The sequence below is a fragment of the Paroedura picta genome, chromosome 2, assembly GCF_049243985.1.
Source record: "Paroedura picta isolate Pp20150507F chromosome 2, Ppicta_v3.0, whole genome shotgun sequence".
Taxonomy (NCBI): Eukaryota; Metazoa; Chordata; class Lepidosauria; order Squamata; family Gekkonidae; genus Paroedura; species Paroedura picta.
Genome location: NC_135370.1, coordinates 74,814,551 through 74,837,557, shown reverse-complemented (window position 1 = coordinate 74,837,557; position 23,007 = coordinate 74,814,551). Strand labels below are relative to the sequence as shown.

The 23,007-nt window shown below is 45.7% G+C and overlaps 1 protein-coding gene across 2 annotated transcripts in view; it reads right to left on the bottom strand.

The window, feature by feature from the left end:
- The window catches only part of LOC143829635 (unconventional myosin-X-like), a 100,297-nt gene that overhangs the window by 6,281 nt on the left and 71,009 nt on the right, over positions 1 to 23,007 (bottom strand). The window contains exons 24-37 of one of the 2 annotated variants that reach the window (XM_077320845.1): positions 21,168 to 21,956; positions 18,616 to 18,739; positions 16,976 to 17,219; positions 16,102 to 16,197; positions 13,747 to 13,840; positions 10,953 to 11,008; positions 8,655 to 8,797; positions 8,156 to 8,350; positions 7,572 to 7,729; positions 5,871 to 5,994; positions 4,487 to 4,784; positions 3,875 to 4,082; positions 3,425 to 3,561; positions 1,790 to 1,913 (exon numbers count right to left, since the gene is read on the bottom strand). In XM_077320845.1, the coding sequence (XP_077176960.1) occupies positions 1,790 to 1,913; positions 3,425 to 3,561; positions 3,875 to 4,082; positions 4,487 to 4,784; positions 5,871 to 5,994; positions 7,572 to 7,729; positions 8,156 to 8,350; positions 8,655 to 8,797; positions 10,953 to 11,008; positions 13,747 to 13,840; positions 16,102 to 16,197; positions 16,976 to 17,219; positions 18,616 to 18,739; positions 21,168 to 21,956 (2,790 nt within the window). Of the gene's footprint in view, positions 1 to 1,789; positions 1,914 to 3,424; positions 3,562 to 3,874; positions 4,083 to 4,486; positions 4,785 to 5,870; positions 5,995 to 7,571; positions 7,733 to 8,155; positions 8,351 to 8,654; positions 8,798 to 10,952; positions 11,009 to 13,746; positions 13,841 to 16,101; positions 16,198 to 16,975; positions 17,220 to 18,615; positions 18,740 to 21,167; positions 21,957 to 23,007 lie in introns of both variants that reach the window. The other variant, XM_077320844.1, reaches the window with a different exon arrangement.

The window sequence follows — 23,007 nt, the reverse complement described above, 5'->3', positions numbered from 1 at the left end:
GCCAGTGTAACGTCCCCCCTCCAATTGCAGCCAGTCTTTCAAGGAAAAATCAACTAGTCCAGAGGACAAAACCTTTGCTAGTCATTCCAGCTATTAAGAGTTTAGAGTTTACCATGATCATGCCCTTGGGTAAAGGGAGTGCACATAATCCTAACATGGTCTTTCAAAGGGAGTCACAAACTCCTCCACTGCCACATCCTGTGATGAGAAGTCTACTGCCCCCTATTTCTAAAAACAAGATGGTGTTCTAAATCTGCTTGTCAGGAGCTCTTTGGTCTGCTGTGATCCTTCTGCAGCCTCCTGCTCTCTGTCCCTTGAGCTGATGGGCGAGGCAAGCTGCCTGGAATAGGTTCCCACTTCACAGCAGGTGACTGGGATCACTGACTGGACGCCTTGTCCCATCAATGTGGTTCTACGTCTTATTATCAGAGTCCCTCTTACAGACATCTGTTCCAAAACCACCACCTAACCTCCCACAACATCATTCTACAGGCCGAATTCCGCCTGCAGAGCTACTTGGGGTGCTTCCCAGTCCTACTAATATCCTCTTAAGGGATGGAACATTAACCTTACGTCAACCATCACAAAGCACTGGTATTCCTTGGCATCATCCAGGTTCCTTATTATTTGTACCCAAGTAGCAGCGGCAGAGGGGGCTGTGCATGTCAGCTCTGTGTGTGCATGAGACAGTGAGAAAAAAGGAGATTTTCCCAAAGGTGAAATCAGGTTTTCATTTTTCTACCTTAAAATAGCCCCCAAAATTTTGTTGTTGGCTCCTTGTCATCATGACCTCCAATGATGAATAAGGCAAAATGCCCCCCCCCCCCCCCGTGAGCCTGCTAGTCTGTGTGTGAATGATGGAGGCAGCAAAATGGGTCCTGTCTGCAGACTCAGGCAAGGCCTCCTGCTTACTCTGGAACTGCTGGGAATGCGGAAGAACACAACTATGTAAATAAACTGACAGGAGGAGGAAGGAAACCTAAACATCAGTCTGATGAGAACCGAAAATGCTCCAAAAGGGACAGAACGTTGGAAGCAACTGAAAGCAACTGAGAGTCAAAGGGGAAAAGTGGTGGTGGGAGGGAGAAGAAAAATCAGCCTGCCCAGGCCCTTACAGGGGCACATGTGAAGAGACAGGTGGGCTTTGAAAGTTATTTCTCCCCCTCCTGCAATTCCTCCCAAGCCTCAAGCAGTTTAGACTGTGGTTTACCCTGTGTTTCCAACAGGCCCAGGAAATTCCTTCGTCACCACACAAAGTTTCACATTAGGCTTTTATTTGCCAAGACAACTTATCACCCTCACACTGGGATTGGAGTGGGTCATGTCCGTGCTCACTTGATAGATCTTTGCATTCACCTGTGTGGTGACACAACTACTGCTGTGTCTTACATCGCTTGACCTCTTGCCCTCACTTTGCATTTAAAAAAGCAAACAATTCTTCCTCTCTTTACACCAAGGGCGTGTGTTTATATATGTGTGTGTGTGTGAGTCATTCTCTCCATATATGTAAACATACACACACGTACACATACTCCTCCCATTTAAGTCAAACCAGGGGCCCTGGCCTGTGAAACTTTCTGCCTGTATAATTTTTTCAGGAAACACAAGAGTGTTGCTTTTGCAGCACTGGCTTCCAGGGCTACCCCTCTGAGATGACCCTGTAACATTTGCAGGGGTCCTCTCTGTCAAGGCAGACAGACCCCTTGCTTCCATCCTATTAGCGTGTCACTGTGGGCAAAGACTTCTCATCCTGGCCTGGCCACCCAGCCACCTCCCAGGAAGGGCTTACCTGCTCGAACATGAAGGCAAACTCCACTCCTTCTTTTGGAACATTTTCCACATCCAGGAAGCAATACAGTTTGAAATACAGCTGCCAGTGCCCTGCTTCCTCCTCTTCCACGGACCCAGCAAGCCTGCACAGTGGGAAAGAATCTGATGATCGTCTTGGTCATGGATCAGTTGACAGTGGAGCTACACATTGCACTGGCCTCCTGAGAGCAATATTCCCATGGCTAGTTCCCCACTCTCAATGTCTAGGGCAGGTTTTCTGAAAAGGGGTTCTGTGAAACCCAGGGGTTTTGCGATGGCCCTGGAAGGGTTTCACCAATTGGGTGGGAGTTAATTAATTTTTAATACATTGTTTAAATAAAAAAAAATATTGGGTGATATGAGCATATATGGTTACGTCAACCCCCACCCAACATGGCCAATGATGGGCCTGCAGGGAGTGGAAAGGGGAGGGGCCCCAGTCATAAGAATCCTTGCTGGACAAGGCTTATCACACGTGGTAGTGACTGCAGTCTAGAGAGGCAAGCACTCTCATCTTCACTTAACTGCCCTGGGGTGGGGGTGGGGGAGCATTGGAGCAGGAGATGCCTGCCCCAGCCCTGTTCCTGGCCCCTCAGAGTAGGCTGCTGGGCCGTCACTGGCATTGAGAGTGTGATCCCACATCTGCTGGGAGTGTCTGGGTGATGTGACTTCTGAGGGTGTGGCAGGGAGATGTGGCCTACTGACATCACTTCTAGGTTTTCTTGAACCCTGAAGAATGTTTCAGGGGTTTCTCAAGGGTAGAAAGGCTGAGAAAGGCTGGTCTAGGAAGATTCTGCATATGGCCCAGAATACCCTGCTTGGGTATTTTCCTCTCTCTGCAAGCAGCAGCCAATGTCATGGGAGGGAGGCAGGGAAGCTCATCATATGACAATGCTGTGCTACATGCCAGGTACCATTAATATTTCAAGACTCAGGATCCACTGAGATGCAATCATGAGATACAGGAGTCATGTGTCAGGAAGAGGGAAGCCAAAGCTCTACCCTGGTTTCAAGCCAGAACAATTGGGTAGGAGACCAAGAGAGATGAGGAGAACATATCAAACCAAGGACCAAGTGGTGTTTCATAGTGAGAAACACAGAGAGGTACAACCAGAAAGGATTGCCTTGCCATCCTGCTGTTCCTCTCAGGGTGCATGTAAAGTCAACCAGGACCATAGTTCCCTTGTTCCCTTCCACATGAGCAGCAGGCCCTTTCAAAAGGCAGCCAAAAGCTCTCTAGAGGAGTTCTCTAGAGGAGTTGACTCAGCAGCTGGAACTCCACCACCCACCTCAGGCCCCATCTCATGGGCTGAAGGCCACTGTCCTACAGTTTTCAACAGGAAAGATAAAAATTCTTCACAAGCATTCTATTTTTGAAGGCATCTTTTGATGGGCATAATGTACAGCCCAGCTCTAAGGAGATCAAGAGACAAAACTAACTGAATAAGAGACCCAGAGAAATGAGAGCTGGCCCTGGCCCAGGTCATCTAGATTCTTAGCCAGTTCTAACAAAAAATCCCACAGAAACCCAAATGCCAGGGCTGCATTGGCAGTACACCACAATTTGATTTAGGCTGTCCTAAAGGATGAGAAGTACTCCTGTAAAGGGACCTGCCTCTCAAACTTGGCCAAGACATCAGCCACAATCACCCGACTCTCAATTGCCTTGTCCACATGCTTGTTGCGTTCAAAGAGGGCAAACATGTTCCGACTGTCTTCCATGGCCAGCCCTCGGATCAGCTTCTCCACCACCTATCAGGAGAGGAAAGGAGCACCACAAAGTTATGCAGACTGATCGCAGGAGGAGCCTCATAGCTGAGGTTGAACAGGGAAGGAGATGGACAGAGAGAGCTGCCCCTCCATTTCCTGGGCTTTCCTCTTTTCCTCTTCCTTGCATACATAGGGAACAAATGAAGAGGAGCCCAAAGGGCTTGAATCATGCTAAGGATACCAAGTAGCTATGCCCACATCACCACCCACACACACACACACACACACACACACACACACACCACTAGATGTTCCTGGACAAGCTTCCCCTGCAAATTCAGCCTTCTGTTTTTACCTCTCCTGCACTCGTATGGGAATTGATGGTGATTTGACAAGAGCCCCCTCCGTGGCAGTAAACTGTGGTAGTCATTTCCTCCCTTGTGATGAGGGCCTGTATCTCTTCCTGGGAGGGGACAAACTCCCTGCTTTTGGTTCTCTTCAGTGAATCGCTGATGAACTGAGAATACCGATCTATTTCAGTGCTGGGGAAGAGGTCTTTCACCCTAGTTGGGGAAAAAATAAAAGACAAACAAACTTTGAACCAGAATCTTGTGTCATATATATAGTGGTGGAGATGATGCCTCCAGTTTAAATCCATTATACGAAATTTAGACATTTCTCATAAAAGGAGATTTATGATTTTCTGGCCCCAGGTTGACACTGACAGGCAGTTCCCTCTAAAATCCCAAGGGCAACTAGCAGGAAGTTAAAAATACGGAAGTGTAATGAAAGCCGGGAAAAAAAAAAAAACACCCAAATTCCCAATACATTACAAAAGGAATAAAAAAGAGGAATCGTTCTATGGGTCTGTACAGTGATTGGTCCAGTTTAACTTCTTCATAAGTGATCTGGAGCGTGGAGAATGAATACTGAGGTAGCTACGCCTGTATTGTGTTCCCTCCATCACCTTCTGAGATGGAACTTGAGGTAACGTAGGATTCCCCTGCTGGGCAGGAAAGTGCAACTCATGCAGGCCATCAGCTGCCAGTGGTGAAGGTTCCCGGGGCTGTTGGGCTGTGGCACGTGGTTAGTCTGCTTGATCAGCTGACAATACACCTCATCACGGAGGGGCCTGAGGTCATGGCAGGTCTGCAAGATGCCTTGGATGATGGGGATGGGGTCAGACACCGTCTCAATCTCCTGCAGGGAGTTGAAGATCTTCATAGCTTCATCCTGGAGGCTGCTGTAGCCCTTCTCTTGCTGCACTGTAAGGGGAGAGGAAGTACACACATAAGATGGGGGGGGGGGGGACATCAATCTTGCACCAAGAACTCCTGAGTGGCAAGCCAGCAGGTAAATACTCCAAGAAGCAAGCTGACAGAATGAGAACCACCATGTATTCTGGTCCTCAGAAACTCATGAGATTATTGTTTGGCCCAAACTTTCCTACAGTTTTGTCTAGTTCTGTTATGCAGAGGAGAAAGGAAAATTGTCTTGACAATTTAGGATAATTTTTGAAACAAAAGATTGCTCAAGGAAGAATTAAATGGAAGAATTAAATGGAAAGGAAGAATTAAAAGGAAAATTAATTCCATTCTGAAATGTGGATTCTGCATGTCTGAGTTGCCCTGCCAATCATGTAGCCAGCTGCAAAGAGTGGCTGAACTAGTCATTTGGCAAGCCACAGCATTGGAGCCAGGGAAATGGGTATGCATACACATGAGGACATGCCTCTCAAGTATCTGTGGAAGAAGGGGGTGGGGAATGACTCCACTTGCAAGACATGATTTCCAGGCATTGAGGGACCCTGGGATCTGGCTGGGGCACCATAGCATGAGTGAGGGAAGGAGCTCTAGTGGAAGCCTTGAGCTGCAGGCGGAAAGCAACTCCTACCACTACTCCCAGTAGTCACAGCACTTGGCAGTCTCCAAAACCTCTGAGGAGAGATCTCATCAGTCAGTTTTGTGGATGAACACCTCAGTGAGAAACACAATTGTTGATAAATGCAAACTGGGGACAGTTGCTGAACTAACTTGTCAGTTAAGGGTTACACAAATTATACAAATGTCTCTTTGGCAGCTCAGTCATTGCTACAGGCACATGGCATATTCTTTTATTTTTGTAAGGTTCTTCACCTTAGATTACTGGGAAAGACAAGAGGGAGAACATGCAGAACCAGAGATTATATATATATGTGTGTGTGTGTGTGTGTGTGTATGCATGCGTACCCATATATATATCCTTTTTAAAACAGGGAGCTCAGATAAAGATCCAATCTTTCTCCCCCTGCCCTCCCACTTGAATTCTGACCTCTCACATGGCCCAAGCTCTTAAACTCCAAAGCCACTTACAGTTGATCCCAACATCTCCATAGGGCAGTGGTAACAAGGGGGAGTGCAGGGGATGCTGGGTGTATCTGAGGATGGGATTCCTCCGGTAGGTCTGTTCCACCACTTCTGGATTCATGCTGTTTTCCTGAACAGAAAGACAGACGTTTCCTCAGATGGGCTGCCTTTTTCCGCCACACACATCACCCTGTTAAGCAAACACTTTTCCATTCCGTTACAGAGGACTTCATAGAAGTACATCTGAGGACTTTTTTAATATCATAAAATGACAGTGCCATTCAGCAAAAGAGGGGCTGTCAAAATAAGTGCATACATAGGTGTAGAAACAAGCTCAGTCAGCAACATCCACACACTAGAATTCTACTGTAAGACTGTAAATATACAGAATTCGTCAAAATAAAGTATTTTTTTCTTTTTAACTGAATAAATTTGTTTCTGTACACTTCTTTGAATTTCCTGGTGATGTAATATTGTTTGTTATTACATTTGAATGCCCCACCCTTTTGCTACAAGCTGGCTCACAATGCATTAACAAAGGAAATTAAAAGATAAGAACGTATCAGTGACAAAAGAAACCTTAGGGTTACACGCATAAATACCTCCAGAGAGTATTTAAGCATGTGTGTGTCAAAAGCTGGGTGTCATGCACCAGAAAGCAAATTACTTGACAATTCAGCAGTGGGGTCCCTAGAACAAATGAAACCGACTCACACCAGAAGGCCTGTTGGTCTGTTTATTCCAGTACTATTTACTCTGACCATCAGCAGCTCTCTAAAGTAACAGTGAGGTCCTTTGGTGGCGGGCAATGCCAGGGACTGAACCTGCAAAGCACATGTTTGGCCACTGTGCTGCAGACCTCCTGCAGAACTCTACAACATTGGACCATCATACACAGATATGTGTGTCAACACACACCCTTCTGATCTGAATGGAAGGCCTGGGACAAAGAATTCAGCTATGTGCTCCAAGGATTGATAGACATTAGCTGTGTGCAGTAAATATCTGCCTAGATACACTACTATGTGAACATGGAGAGATCACAAACGTGGGGGAAGGACAAGCAGAAAGGAAGTTATGAAATCATTCCCTTTAGAGGAGGGCCCAGAGGTAGCTACAAACAGGTGTGTATCCCCTACAAGATCCCGGGAAAAAATATGCTCTAGACTTTTTCTTTTAATGCTTTATTTCATAGGATTTTTCTTTGTGCTGCTCAGCTGATAGTTTCATATCTGATGCTCTTCCTAGTCCAAGTTCTGTTTTAGGACTAAACAAAACTTGCAGTTATAACAGGAAAGGGCGAACAGCTTGGGGTATTTTCATTATTCGTTAAGAAACTATTCTTAAAGAAAAGGCTGCATCTAGGGAGAGTTTAACAGAATGGCTTCCTATCAGTTCTTTCCCCTTTACATTGGTAAGTCAGGCCATCAGATGTCCCACCTAGGGCATGAATCAGATTGTAGACGTTTGTGTGCAAACAAGTTACCTACCTTTAGGGAATTTATCAGAAGACACACAATAAAAACAATGCTCTATACACCTATACATGCAAAACCCCTAAAAGGCTATATCCTAAAGGAACAAGGAAAGCTTGTTTTTCCTTACAAGCTTTGAGCAAAGGGGAATACTGGTATTCCCACCCCTGCTCCCTGCTCTCTGCCCCTTATAAGTATCTACATCTCTGGGAGGGATAAGAAAGGCACTTACTCTAATGTCACGAATAAGTTGTTGTGTGGGTGTTTCAATGGGAACTTTGCTGTCAATGACTCCTTGGATGGCAAAGGCCCAGCGCATGGCTTCATTCAACAGCTTGGCATAGAGTTGGTAGGAGTGCTTCCGGCCATGTACGGTGATGTTCCAATAACCTGCTGGCACACAGAGAAAAATGGGCAGTTAAACTGGATGGACACCCCCAGTCTGGAATGATAAACCACAGCTGAGGCAGTGGAAAGAGGCTATAACCTGATAGCAATGAACACCCAGTGCAGCTGTTGAGGTGATCCAAACTGACACCTTACAAAGTAGCCAGAGAAATCTTTGGTACCTTTGTGTGCCAGTTGGCTATCTTTATACATTCTAAAAGTGGGAATTCTTTTAACTGAGGCAGAACTTGAACTTGGGGCCCACCTATAGTTCACTATAACCACCTCAGGTAATATACAGACGGGTGCTCCACCTTCTTATGACAGCACACAAAACTTTGCAATGAACTCTCCAAGAGTCCCGTTTCACAGCTGCCAGAAGAAGGCTCCGCAACCACCTCTCCCCAACCACCCTTTCCTGTTCCTTGCCTGTTTCTTTGAAGACTCGTTCGTCAGGCTGGACCACGGAGCAAAGGCTGTTGAGCACCAGAGTCCCAAGCTTGGTGGCTGTGCGCTCGGATGACTTGTAGTAGTCAAGGGCAGTGCTAGTCAACACAAACCAGCGCTTCTTCACCTTCAGGGAAGACGTCTTGCTGCTGTTCTGGACCTCCTTATGAAGCCATCCTGAGAGAGGAGAGGGCAACAGGAATCAAGGGGCAGGAGGGGAAAGTAACAGCTGGCCTAAGGCCACCTAGAGAGTTTGTGGCTGAGCAGAGATTTGAGCTGGAGACTCGCCAGCTCATTCTCTTGGTTACTACACTACATCTGCTTGCACAGCCTTTCTCAATGGTACTTTGGGACAGTTACAGCCACAGGTTCAATTATGCAATCTTTTATTGCCATTTTACTCCTATGGCGAGGAGTAGCATTTGGATTTCCCCCCAAGGCATCCAGGTGTCTCTATCTGCCATGGCCTCAGTCTTTTTACCTCTCACGAGAAACTCCTGCCCATCAACCCTGGATTCGCCTTTGGGCTTTTGTAAGAGAGAGATCCAGTGGTGCATCTCCTCAGGGATGTCGCTGTTGCAATGAATGACGCGGTTTGCAGTGATGATCACAAAAGAGTTTGGCCTGCAAAACATCATGAAGAGAGGTAGCAAACCAGACTCTGTTTGATGCCAATGCCTGGGTCAGAAGTACTGCAGTCCTCTCCTTCTCACACACCAGACAGACTTTACATCCTCTTACTTTCACGTATTACATTTTCTAGAACATATTTAGACCAATCAAGTTTTATTCAAGGTATGAGCTTTCGTGTGCATGCACGCTTCCTCAGATACAAGGGCATGGAATGGAACTAATCAGGATGGAAGTGCACACGAACGCTCATACCTTGAATAAAACTTTGTTGGTCTTAAAGGGGCCACTGGACTCTAAAGTTGTTCTGCTGCTTCAGACCACAACACGGCTACTCACTTGAATATATTACATTTTCCAGTTATTGTGGAAAAACAGCCTTTCCCCAAAGTGTCTATTTTATGTAAATGTAGCCCTCTTGTGGCTACCCTCCAACAACTTCCATGTTTCAGTAAATATTTTCTCTCTATTTCATCTGCATGATGCATCTAACTCCCAACTTGGCCCCAGAATACGCATTAAAAAACCAGCCCAACAGTGACATGCAGGGATAGATGGTTCTACAAACCTGGAGGAATCCCATAAAAATCCCAAAACTGGGATAGGGACCTCTCCAAAGTAAAAAGATGACACATCAGATGGAACAAAAGATTTTTGTGTGATGTTTTGGATTTACTGTAGCAATTCCAAATAACATCCAGTATTACTTTGCTCATACCACGACAGAAGGAGACAAGGGAAAAGAGAAGGGGGAAAGATGAGGGACCACACAGGGAAGGAGGGAGAAGAAATGAGGGAGAAAATGCCCTGGTTGTGGAAGGGACTAGGTAAGAGGGCAGGGAGGCAACAAGCAACTGGAGGAACACTGGCAGCTTGGGAGGAAACTGAAAAAAACAGGCATGAAGAAGGGAAAGAAGAAGGAAGAGGGGAGGGAAAGTGGAGACCGTGTGGAAAGGGAGGGCAGCCGTTGGGGTAATGAGATTCCTCCTAAAGATCCCCCACTTTTGTGTGCATGTACACACATATATATACATAGGGCCACGACACCATCATTTAGTGTGCTGGTCTGCAGATTCTGAAAAATCCTCAGGGAAAAGCAGCCCAAGGCATGGTGCTGGGCTACACTGCTCACATGTAGCAATCCCTTTTCACAGCATACACTATATTAGCATGCAGGGCAGATGCTACAGATAATTGCAAATGCCTTCCCCAAACTGAAAACTACCCAGAGCTCCCAAACAGTAACACAACAGCGACTAGAATTTACTAAGAGAAAAACAGTTGCTCCAAGAAGTCTCTGGCACTGAAAGCTCTTTGCTAAAAATAAACATTGCCATTTGGTATGACAGTTTGGGAGCTATTTATTCTGGCAGAAAGCCCTAAGTGGCTGCTTTACTATGGCACGTATATTTACCCAAATAAACTCCAGGAGGATTTCATATAATATTTTTTTCCTGTTATACAACTGTTGGGAGGAAAAAGGGCATGGTGTATACACAGATCTCATCAGATCTGGGCTGCTAATCAGAGTCAGTATTTGGAAGAGAGACCACCAAGGAAGACTGTGCAGAGGAAAGCAATGGCCGACCACCTCTGCTTCTCACTTGCCTTGAAAGCCCCTTACTGGGGTCGCCAGAAGTCAGCTGTGACTTGATAGTGCTTTACACACACAACTGTCACTGTACTGAAAACATTTGAAAATGATAAAATTACTATCAAGAAAGCCCACTGCAACTAGGAATACAATGGGCACTAGGACCCAGAGGACACCAGCAGGTGTAGATCTCTCTGGCAGCAGGAGCCATAGGAAGCAAGGGTCCTTTGGCTTCTTTGCAGTTTTTCTCTGTCTGTCTCTCTCCTTCACAGCAGGAGCCATAGCAGGTAATCAGGGGTCGTCTGTGGTTTGACAGGGCTCTCTGTGTCTCTGTGTGTCTCTCTCAGGCATCTGAGAGCATCGTGGCTAGCGTCCAGGGAAGGAGGGTGGGAGCTGGAGAGGGAGGGCCAGTCAGCAAAGCTGGCCACACCCTGACTGGCCCTATTCCATCTTGGACAGCCAGGACACTCTCCACCCCCAGGACTGTTTCACAAATATTAAGAGGAACAATGGATGGATAAGGATTAGCCAAATTAACACACAGCTATTGCCTACCTGTCAGGATTGTCGGAAGCGCAGACAGAATCGATAAGTCCCACATCCAAAGTTCCCTTTAAAACCACATAAAAACAAGCATATATATATATATATATATACATATATATACATTTAAGCCAGGCTCAAACATTCACTGTCACATTTGAGAGTAACCAACCAGAATCCAAGATAGATATAGGCAGATGAAAGGACCCACCACACATACAGCGAGATGCTTGATTCTGAATGGCTGGGGTCAACACATGCAGCGAACACACTAAGCAACAATCCTACTGCACCAGTCTCCCTGAAGGCACCACCCATGGCTTCTTCCAGTATAAATGATCGGAAGCCATTCATTCTAGTGTTTAAAAGTAAACTTGTCTCCTACTGGTCTGCACATTTATTATTTTTAGATCTTTTAAACATTTCTATGCTGCCTTTCCACCCAACTTGGGGTCCCCAGAGTGATGGGTAGTTCAGATCCTACAGTTCAGACACAGCTCAGATCGCACCCAAAGGGTGCTAGTTAATGGTTCGTCGTCATCTTGGAAAGGAGTGACAAGTGGAGTGCCTCAGGGATCTGTCCTGGGCCCTGTGTTGTTCAACATATTTATAAATGATGTCGATGAAGGAAGAGAGGGGGTGCATATTAAATGTGGAGGTGATACTAAATTGGGAGGAGTAGCAAAAACACCAGAAGACAGATTCAGGATATAGGATGATTTTGACAGGCTGGAAAAGTGGGCTAAAATGAATAAAATGAATTTTAATAGTGAAAAATGTAAAGTTCTACATTTTGGTACAAAAAATCAAATGCATCATTATAGGATGGAGGAGTCTGGTCTTGGCAGTACTATGTGTGAAAAGGATCAAGGAGTCTTAGTAGACCATACACAGAACATGAGTTAGCAATGTGACTCAGTGGCTAAAGAGGCAAATGGGATGTTGGGCTGTATCAAAAGGAATATAGTGTCCAGTTCATACGAGATATTGTTACCACTTTATTCTGCTCTGGTTAGACCTCACTTGGAGTACTGTGTTCCGTTTTGGGCACCACCATGTAAGAAGAATGTAGACAAACTGGAGCGAGTCCAGAGGAGGGCTATGAAGATGGTGAGGGGTTTGGAGACCAAGACATATGAGGACAGGTTGAGGGAGCTTGGTCTGCTTAGCCTGGAAAAGATAACTAAGAGGTGATATGATAGCCATCTTCAAGAATCTTTAGGGTTGTCACACAGAGGATGGAGCAGAGTTGTTTTCTGCTGCCCCAGAAGGTCGGACCAGAACCAATGGGTTGACATTAATTCAAAAGAAATTCCATCTAAATATTCAGAAGAAGTTCTTGACGATTAGAGAGGTTTCTCAGTGGAACAGGCTTCCTCGGGTGGTGGCAGGTTCTCCTTCCTTGGAAGTTTTAAGCATAGGCTAGATCAGTGGTTCCCAAACTTATCTGGCCTACCGCCCCCTTTCCAGAAAAAATATTACTCAGCTCCCTGGAAATTAATTTATTTTAAAATTTTAATAGTTATTCATCGCCCCCAAATGCACCTGTGGCCCATCGGCGCCTCCCTGGATCGCTGCAGCACCCACCAGGGGGCGGTAGCACCCACTTTGGGAATCACTGGGCTAGATAGTATCAGACAGAAATGCTAGTTCTGTGAATTTAGGCAGATTGTAAGTGGGTGGGCAGAAGAAATTGTGCAGGTGCTTGGATCTTGTGGCCATTTCCTGCATTCTGCAGGGGGTTGGACTAGATGACCCTGGAGGTACCTTCCAACTCTATGATTCGATTCTATGATTGTATGAATAAGACATGTAAACACACAGACACAGGATTTAGTGAAACTAAAAAGTCTTCAAAACCAAACAGCTTTCAGGTGTTGGCGGAAGCAATGATTAAGGGAGAGACGAATTCCCCTGGGGAGAGGGTTTCAAAGGTTTTGCACGACAACTGATATGGTTCTTACTTGGCTTATCAACCATCTAGCATCAGATGGTGGGGGCACCAGAAGCAGGGCTTCTGAAGATGCAGAAGTGGTTGGGCAGATTCATACGGGGATGGGTGGTCTTCAAGGTATGCTGCCCAAAAGCCATAAAGGTAAAGGTATCCCCTGTGCAAGCACTGAGTCATGTCTGACCCTTGAGGTGATGCCCTCTAGCGTTTTCCTGGCAGACTCAATACGGGGTGGTTTGCCAGTGCCTTCCCCAGTCATTACCGTTTACCCCCCAGCAAGCTGGGTACTCATTTTACCGACCTCGGAAGGATGGAAGGCTGAGTCAATCTTGAGCCGGCTGCTGGGATCGAACTCCCAACCCCACGGGCAGAGCTTTCAGGCTGCATATCTGCTGCCTTACCACTCTGCGCCACAAGAGGCTCTGGCCAAAAGCCATATAGGAGCCAATTTGGGTGGAATAAGGCTAGAGTGATATGGGCCCTCCTGTGACCCTCTCCAGGCAACATTCTGGCCGCAGTAGTCTGTATCAACTGTAGCTTCCAGACAGACTTCAGAGGCAGCCCCATGTAGAGTGCATTGCAGTACTCTAATCTCAATGTTGCCAGGGCAGCTACTCACCACAGCAGCAAGATCTTTTTCACTGATCCTGCTCTAGGGCTCAGTGGGAGCTCACAAGAGAAAACAACCTGTGTCAGTTGCCAGCCAGAATACTAACAGCTCAACAGCAATCTTAAGCAAGAGTTACACTCCTTTGAGCCCACTTTCAAGTGACTTTGCTGTAATTTTCTTTAGGACTGTGCTGTAAACCTCCCTCGTCCAGGGCAGACCCCCTCTTCCCCCACAGAGCCACTCACCACAGCATTCTTTGGGTTGGCTTGTTCATCCTGCATCTCCCTCAGCTGCTGCTCTGTTGCGCTGTGCACACGACTCAGGATGTTAAACCAGCCACTGACAAAAAGACAGAACCACTTTCAGACGAGGAGTGAAACTTGATTTCTAAGAGCTATCAGGTGGAGGCAACATCCACCTCAATGCTCTGGCATTATTCCTCCTGTACATTCAATAAATCAGAGCTGGGGTGAATTGTCTTCTTTGGAAACCTTGATTGGGAGCTGACTCATGCTGAATCGGAGCACTGAATCACAGCATGTTTTGTCCGTGTCGGCATTTGTCTGTTTGCCAACTTCTTGACATAGACATTTGGATTTGTCATTTGTCAGGTGTCAATATGGTATCAATAGCCTGCTGTCACTGTGAATATGGGGGGAGAGGGGAGCATGTCATTTGTCAGGCCTGGGAAATTCTGATTGTAAATGTTTCTGTTGCTTTGCCTCTGCTGCATATCCTCAGGGTTTTTTTGTGTGTAGTCTAATTGCTAATGTTCACTTGTGAAGATGGAACTGTGGGAGAGGGAGCTTGGAAGTTATTGGTGAGGCTGGACTTGGGGCAGTGCTGCAAGACTGATTCAACGGGCACCTAGGCTACAGGACTAGTTTGCGTGCTTTCCCCTAGGAACAAGAGAAGCCCATCTTGCCTAGTTGGGGCATTTTTCTGTGTATCAGGGGGGTGGGCCTTTTATTTATTTGTTTGCTTGTTTATTAGATTTATAGACTGCCGCTCCCAGCAAGATGGCTTGCGGCAGTTTACAAAATTAATGCGAAAACATAAAAACAGATATCCCATAAAACACCCCAGTATTAACATCCAAAAACTCTAGCATAAAAATGGCGGTATACAACTCAAATAAAAAACTCCTCCCATGCTTTGGCCCTCCGGCATTGGCCTAGACAGTGATCAGCGGTTGATGATCAAAAACCAGGGTGGCAACCAGGGGCAGCCATCAACAGCTCTAATGCTGCATCCGAACTCAGGGGGAGGACACCAGATCTCACACCCTGGGGTCCCCACACCCAGCTTCAACCAAATGCCTGGTGGAAGAGCTCTGTTTTGCAGTCCCTGTGAAACTCAGAGAGTCCCGTCAGGGCCCACAGCTCGTCCGGGAGCTCATTCCACCAGGTAGGGGCTAGGACCGAAAAGACCCTGATCCTGGTTGAGGCCAGGTAAGCCTCCGGGGGATCCAAGACCCTCAGCAAATTCATACCTGCAGAACGAAGTGCCCTGCGTGGGGCATAAGGAGGTTATATAAGGAGGTTTGGGACTATACTGATCAGCATATTGCCTATCAATTCAGTTTCAGCAAGAATAATCATGAGCTTCATATCACTGCTTTAGCTGCTAATGCCAAGTGTGTTTATTGACAATGTTGACGGGGATCTGAAAGTCCACGCTTGAAGAAGTACTTCATGATCTCAGGTATACCCATCTTGTCCTGCTCTGCTACTGTTGATGAAGGGACTGAATATGGACACAGGAGTAATATCAGAGGAGTAATATATCTTAGCCTCACCTCCCTCACAGGGTGTCTGTTGTGGGGAGAGGAAAGGGAAGGCGACTGTAAGCCTCTTTGAGACTCCTTCTGTATCCTTCGGATACAGAAAAGCAGCATATAAGAGCCAACTTCTTCTTCTTTCGATACACTATGCATAGTCACTGTCACAGAGCTAAGGTCCCTCCTCTGTATGCCAAAGGATGCTACTCAGCAACAGCAATGGAGCCAAGTGCAGCCCTGGGAACCAGACTTTCTTCCCTTAGGTGTCCTTCCCATCTGGCTAATGCTGTTCTTAATGTTGTAATGTGAGCTGCAATCAGAAGCCACTGCACATTGATCTACTAGCCTCTGGCAACTAATTAACTTGTGGTGCACGTGTGTGACAATGGTGCAAACATGGAGCAGATGAAACACAGAAAGATGACAACTAGGGTAAATAGCTCTCAAGAGAATTAATAACAGGAGCTCAGATGCTTGTAAGACTTTGATGCTCCTTCCGATGGTCTTGGACATTTGACTTGAAATCCTGTGACTGTGGCCAAAGAGGACTTAAAGACACAGACAAAGCTGTCTACCCTTTAGGTGTCTACTTCCACACTAGTGACACAGGATTTCAGATGATACATGTATCCAACCAACTGGAGTTAAAGCATCAGGTTGCAAGATTAGTTTTATCTAGGATCTGGAAGATTGCAAGATAAATTGTCACGGACTAACTTTCATAACAGAAGTTGTAAAAGCAATTTCTGTTTCTGGGGCAGGGTTAGGATTGCTGATCAAAAGTACTCGAGGAACATGTGCCTGTTCCAGCATCCCATACCTGGCATCCTCTGGTGACTCAGCCACTATGTGGTAAACACGATCATTTGTCACAATATCAAGAGCATTCTCCTTCTCATGAATATCCACAATCTCCCTAGAAAAAGAAGACAAATGGTGAGAATACTGAGGCTGCCTGACAAAGGTCATACTTATCAAAGAGGTTCGGTGCTTCCCCTGATCTCACATGAATACTTTGGAGTATCTTCCCTAGGATAATTAAGCAAAGGTGTCCCAAAGAGGAAGGAAAAGAATATACTGGGGTAGGGATGAGGAAGTAGATTGTCTCCTTTCCCCTCAAAATGGATTAATTCTCTCTACTATAGCACCAAAACACCATTAATAAAAACAGAAAAACAGCCTTAAAAGTAGGAAAAACGGGGTAGGGGTGAGGGAGGCATCTCATCAGTACCAATGGATCTCAGATGATCCAAGTATGGTGAAACTGGCTGGGAGATAATGCCCACACAGCTCTGAAGCACTTCTTCTCCACACAGAACTGGTAAGTAGGATGCAAAAGTGGAATACGTCCTGGAATACTGAGCAGGCTGAGACAACACCACTGGGGAATTCAGAGAAATTTCTGAGGCACTTTCATATTCTGAGGTACTTCCAGGCGTTATCCATTCCTCCCTCACAGCTTCTGAATCTCTATTCAAGAAGCCTTTGTTTTAAATTTTCCTCTCAGGACCAATTATATATTGTTATTACCCATCATAGGGCCTGAGATGCTTGGGAGAAAGGTGAGTACCTACATATTTTAAAGTAATTAGTCTCTCATTTCTGTCACCATAACAAAGGCTAGAGAGGAGAATCAAGTCTGGTCAACTGGCTAAGCCTTTTCCTAGGAGTAGAGGTATAATGATGCTCCGTACTTGGCTTTTCTGATGTCAATCGTCCCCTTGAGCTTCTCTTCGCTGTCATTCTCAAAGTACATCAGCTTGGCCTCTCTCAGAACAAACCAGCGCCTCTTCCAGTTCCGCCGAGACAGTGTGGACATGCCCCCTCCCTTCTTGTAAAGCCAGCCGGACTTCAAGGCCTCTTGCTTGGCTCGGAACCACATGAAGGCCTCGTTTTTCAGGACACACCAGCGCCGTCTCCAGGGGTTCATCAGGCCTCCTGCATGAAGGAAGAGGAGCAGACTTTGTCAAACTATTTGCAGCATCAAAATACATTCATTCTCTATAGTACCAGCACTTGACTAAACACAATTATGATCAAATTCCTGAATTGATCATAGCAATCCTGGGAAAAATATAGGCAGATTGCAAGTTCTAGGCTCCCAAATGGGGAAATGTGAGGAACTCATCGAAAAATTAGAAGATACCAGCTTCACAACCCTCCACATCAGTCTTTCACCTCTATAAAGTAAAAGGCTAGGATTGCCAGGTCCCCCCTGGACACAGGCAGGGTATGGGTAGGTAGAACCGGAAAACTCTTGGAGATTTGGGGACAGAGCCTGCAAAGACAGGAACCTCCGTGGGCTACAGTACCACAGAGTCCACCCTACAAGACATCCATTTTTTTCTGAGCTCTGTAGACTGAAGATGAGCTATAATTCCGGAGGCTCACCATGCCCATATGGAGGTTGGCATCCCTACAAAAGGCTCATACAGCAGATTAGGAAACAGTGATAGCATTATCATTAGCACTAGGGAGATATGTGTGCTAATACAATAGTATAGTAATGGACATTGTTGTGACAGCCTTGTTTCAGTAGAGATAGGGGAACAGAAATGGTGTGGCAGATGGATCAGGGTTCAACCCCCCCCATTTAGCGATGAGGTTCACTGAGTAGCCTTTAGACAAATCTCTGGCTGTTCCCCTAGCCTGCCCCAGGGGTGTATTGTGATGACAACCCTGTTTCTCTATGGAGGAAGAAAGAGACATAAATATGGTAAAACAATATTGTTTCAAAGCAGAATGGGGTGGAAACAATATCCAAAAGATGCTCAAAGCAAATATACCAAAACATATCATAGTGGTGCTGGTCATGAGTAAGTGGGACAAGAGAAGATTTTTGGATTTTAGCAAACCCCCAAAAAACCACCAGTGAAAAACTGTTCTCCTGGTGAGCAAAATACAGAAGAAAAATGATATGTGTTCCTCTTACACAAGAGCTCTTCCACATGACGGAACACTGTTATCACCTGTACATGCCCAACATGGCCCAGGCAGATCCACAGCAAGCCATGGATCGCAGGTATCTGGTCCTCCGGCACCTGTGTCACTGCCCTCTTACTATACTGGTGCCACTACACAAACCTGATTCAGCCATGTGTTCTTTCTAAATCCCTTCCAGACACAGAAATATGGATTTTGATCTGGGATTTCAAAAAGGAGAAAGGGAATGAATGGCAAAATGAAACTCTTAGTGCGGTTTATTGTATTGTCTGTTTAGAGTACCTTTCGTTGTAAACGACCTCAGGGGAAAAGCAAGAGTGAAAGCATTTTTTTTTAATTCAAGGGGATTGGGGGACGAGAAAGAAGTTCTTCCATCCCTTTCTGGGCTTACCTTTCATGTAGAGATAGCTGTGGAAATAGGCTGGCCCTGAACCATTGAGCACAGTTACCCGGCCACCGCAGAATTCTTCATCTGTGTCCATGTAAGCGTCACCTTCCTCCTCGCTATCTAGAAACTAGGAGCAAAAGGAATTGTTACCATCTGGAAACAAAGCAGCTACAATCTGGCAGATACAAAACTAGGCTAGTCCTTCCCATGTGGTCTGATCATGCTTCCTCTACAGAGAGGAGTGGGAGCCAGAAATGGAGCCTTGAGCTGACTAGATAGGATGTGGGATACAAGTTCTCAGTTCGCAAGGCAGAAAGAGATAAAGGCAGGTGATTAATATTGTGGCTGAGAAAGCTGGTCCTACTGTTGCCAAAAAGCACCTTTTATGCAGTCGTAGAATTTTAAGTCCACTGCAATAATCCCCTGCAGTTCAAACCACCTCAGCTATGGCACCTTGCCTCACCCTGATAACTGAATGCATCGGCAGGGGACAGAGCTATTTTTGGACAGGAACATGCAAACCCACACTCGGCTAATAGTGTGTCTCATTTTATGGTCTTCATCCTCAACTCCTTCCTCAAATGTTTCTGCTCACATAAAAAACCCCTTGTCTGGTCACTGCATGTGAACGTATATATATTTTAAAATCATAAAACCTTGTATGAACACCAGCAGCAGATCATGTGAAAGGAATTGAGTGTGCCTATAACTCAACATACACATTCATGGGTAGCACAAAGGGGAAAAGCCAGGCATCCTTTGTTTCTTATCACTTGTGGAAGAGTGAGACTGCCTTTACAGCAGGCCAAACATGAACATAGCCATGTCCTGGTTGGACAGCCTATTTGTTAAAAGCACAATGAAACCATCCTCCTTCCCATGCACACCCATTGTTTTTGTGACAAGCTCGGCCTGGGTTCCCTGCAGTTGTCCAGCAGCTATGGAGAATGGCATTTTAAAGTGCCCAGGAATCCTTTGATGGCTGGGTGTGCAGCTCCTGCCTTTCTCTCTGTACCGTTTTCCCAAGCTGAAATGACACTGGGTGAGGGTGTAATTTGTCCATCTTTGGAGCTGCATGAGGAGACTCCAACGTACCAAGTTGTTTGGCCTTCAAACACACACCCAAGGCAAGGATAGCTGCAAATAAAGTACTCCCAAATGACTTGTCATGACAGCATGAGCCTCCCCCATCAGCCCTCTCTCTCTCCTGATAGAAGAAGGCATTCTTGCCCATTTTGGCACTTGTGATACTTCTGCTCAGCTATGCTCTGCACATTAATGTCAGCTCACACCCTCCTAGCGTCCTCCTGTAGCCAGTGAAAGCATGCTGAATAAGAAAAGGTTTGAATAGGCTGAGGGACATATTTAAACAGACAGCTGCTTCCAGGACCCTTAATGTCTAGAAAGCATTATAGACGGAATAAACATTGCAAAGTCACACATCAGCACAGCTATCTTTCATGTCCCTGATATAACTGGAAAAAATAAACGGTGGTGACAACAGCAGGGCTCATGGATGTGATGCAGACAGCCAGAGAGGGAAAATCATGACCTTCTGGATATATTTCTCCATCAAGATAAAAAAAGAATCCAGGAGAGACAGGCTTCTGGCCAGCAATGAGGACAGGTATGGGGTAGGGCCTGCAAGAGACTCCAAGGAAGTTAATTCAAAGGACAGCTGGGATGAGAGCTACAATTGTGGCATTTTGTTTCATAGCAGAAGTTTTGGTTTTTTTAGTGTTCCCTCAAATTTCCCAGGTTTTTTTCATTGGAGAAATCGGGGGGAAAATGCTCAGATAAAATGGGGGGAACCCCACCACCCCATTTTTCCCCTGGGCTTTTGTGACATGAGTGTGCTTAGTTAACCTTCACCCTAAATCTATTACAGAGGCTTGGCTTGGCTCAGGCAATACCACCAATTCTGCACATCACATTCAACAGGGTACAGCTATTTATTAGCAACACAGCCTCATAAGGAGTTATGGGCACCTCTGTTTTGCCAGGTGTTTGGCCATATCTATTGTGAAGGTGAGTTCCTTCTTTAAAATTGAGATGGTGTTTTTATTCTTAATCTTAATTAAGAGCACATTAAAGGAATACAGCAGGCCAGCACGTGTTATGTGGCACTGTAAAGAAGTGGCACTGTACCAGAATAAATTCGGGGACACATTTTGCTCACTATTTCTGTTAGCAGCTTGGGAGATCAAAATGCTGATTAAATGTGCCAGTGGCACCAATGTGGGAGATTGCTGCCACATCACAAGAACTGTTAAGTTACACAAAATGGGGTGGATGATCCCAGCGATGGGAGTAACAGAAATAGGTTAATAAGTGTGGTGAAATAACACCAGCTGTGATTTTGGTTCAATGGCTTTTGGTGATCTCAGGATTGCAGCAGAAATGTGTTAAAGCACTTTTATCCCCATGGAACAAATTAACTAGCAACAAAGGAGCACATGGAGATGCCAGAAGACTCAGGAAAGATGAAGAAAGGAACACTTCCTGCTAAAAATAGACCCTATTTTCCACTTGGAGGGTAAAAAAAAACCTCTCACCGAGTCTAAACTCCCAGGGTTGGAGTCCATGCCATTGCTGAGGGAATTGTGTAAGACCTTGCCCCCATGAAGGGGCTGGGCTGAAGTGCTGCCAACGCCTCCACTGCCATCAAACTCTTCATGGTCATAGTCTGACTCCACATCTGGAGGCAAGCTGTAAATTGGATCTTCCACCTCCCCATTGTCACTAGGCAGGATTTCAGAGACAGTGTGGTAAATGCTTTCCATGAGCTGTTTCTCAGGACTTATAGGTCTCTCTGCAGAAAAAGCCAAAGAGTTGGCCTCTCCTTCTTCTCCCTTCCTAAGAAATGGTGTATTTGGAGATATGTGCTCCTCCTCTGAATAGTAATTGTCACTGGTTCTGGCGCTGTCTTGGTTCAACAGGCTTGGGCTGGGGACAGGTGGCCCCTCTTCATCAGCAGGAAAACCTTCATCTTCTTCTTCTTCTTCAGCCAGAGGAGCCACAAGGCTGCATTCAATGTTGAGGGTCCCTTCATTGGAAAGAGAACGCTCCAGACTTTGTACACTCTCATCTAGGTTTCCAAAGTCCAGCAATTCCAAGAATTCCTGCGCCACCCTGGAAGCTTCCTTCTCCAGCCTCTGTATCTCCTCTTCCCGCTGGCGCTTTATCTCGTTCTTGGTGTTTTCACAGGCAATGGAAACATGGTCTGTCTTCTGCTGCCACTGCAGCTTCTCAATCTCCCTTTCTAGCCTCAGGATCTCCTCCATCTGACGCCGTTCCTCTTCTTGCAAGGGCTGGTCTTCTTCCTGAGCCCTGAACACCTCCACCTGGAAGAAATGGCATTCAGTGAGCATCACAGATCAACTTCAGTGAATCAACAGGCCTAATAAATCAGAAGATGTTGCACTGATGAATGTCTGACTCACCCTACTTTCTTCAATGTCAACATTCCTTCTAAGGCTGAACATACATGATCATATCTCCCCCCAAAAAGCTAAAGACGGTTCAAAAGAGGATCGGTGTTTGTCTACATTCCTCTGTTTCTCACCTCTGGAAAATGAATTTTTGTGGGGTTCTGTACTTTTTCAAAACCCTGTTTAAGCAGAGGTGATATTGGGGCAAAAGAAATGACACAGTAATCTTTCAGACAACTCTTTTAAAAACTCTGGTTTATCTCATTGCATAATTTTGTTGTATTAAGAATCTTTGCTGCTAGACTGAATTGTTTAATTGTATTTTGCACTCTATTCACTGATCAACTGAATTTGCTCATGCCTGTAATTTGCTCTGCCCCACTGCATTGATCAGTTTTAATAGGAATCTTTGTTATTAGATTTAATTTTTTTATCATACTTGGTAATTCACTTTCTGACTGAGTGAATCGTTCTTATCATCCCTGGAATCTGCCTTGAACCCCAGTGAGAAAGGCAAACTCTAAATGACAGTAACAGAAACAACTCCTTGTTCTGAACAGCCCAGGCTAGCCTGACCTCATCTGCTCTCTGAAGCAAAGGTTGGCCCTGGCCAGTATTTGGATGGGAGACCTCCAAGGAATACTGGGTTTGGGCATGGAGGCAGGTAGCTGCAAACCACCTCTGGAGGTCTCTTGCCTTGAACACCCTACAAGGTCACCATAAGTCAGCTGTGGCTTGATGGCACTTTCCACCACCTTTAACAGCACCATCTTAAATAAAGTATGGCAATGGAACCTTCATGATTGGCAGATGTAAGTGAAAAGATAAGCCACTCCATAAAGGAGCCATGTGCAAACAAGTCCACTTTTACAAAGAAACATGCAGTGTATGCGCCCTATTAATTAAGTGCTTCTTTTGCTCCGACCTGTGGATGGAAGGAAGCAAGGGGGGTAAGATATCATAT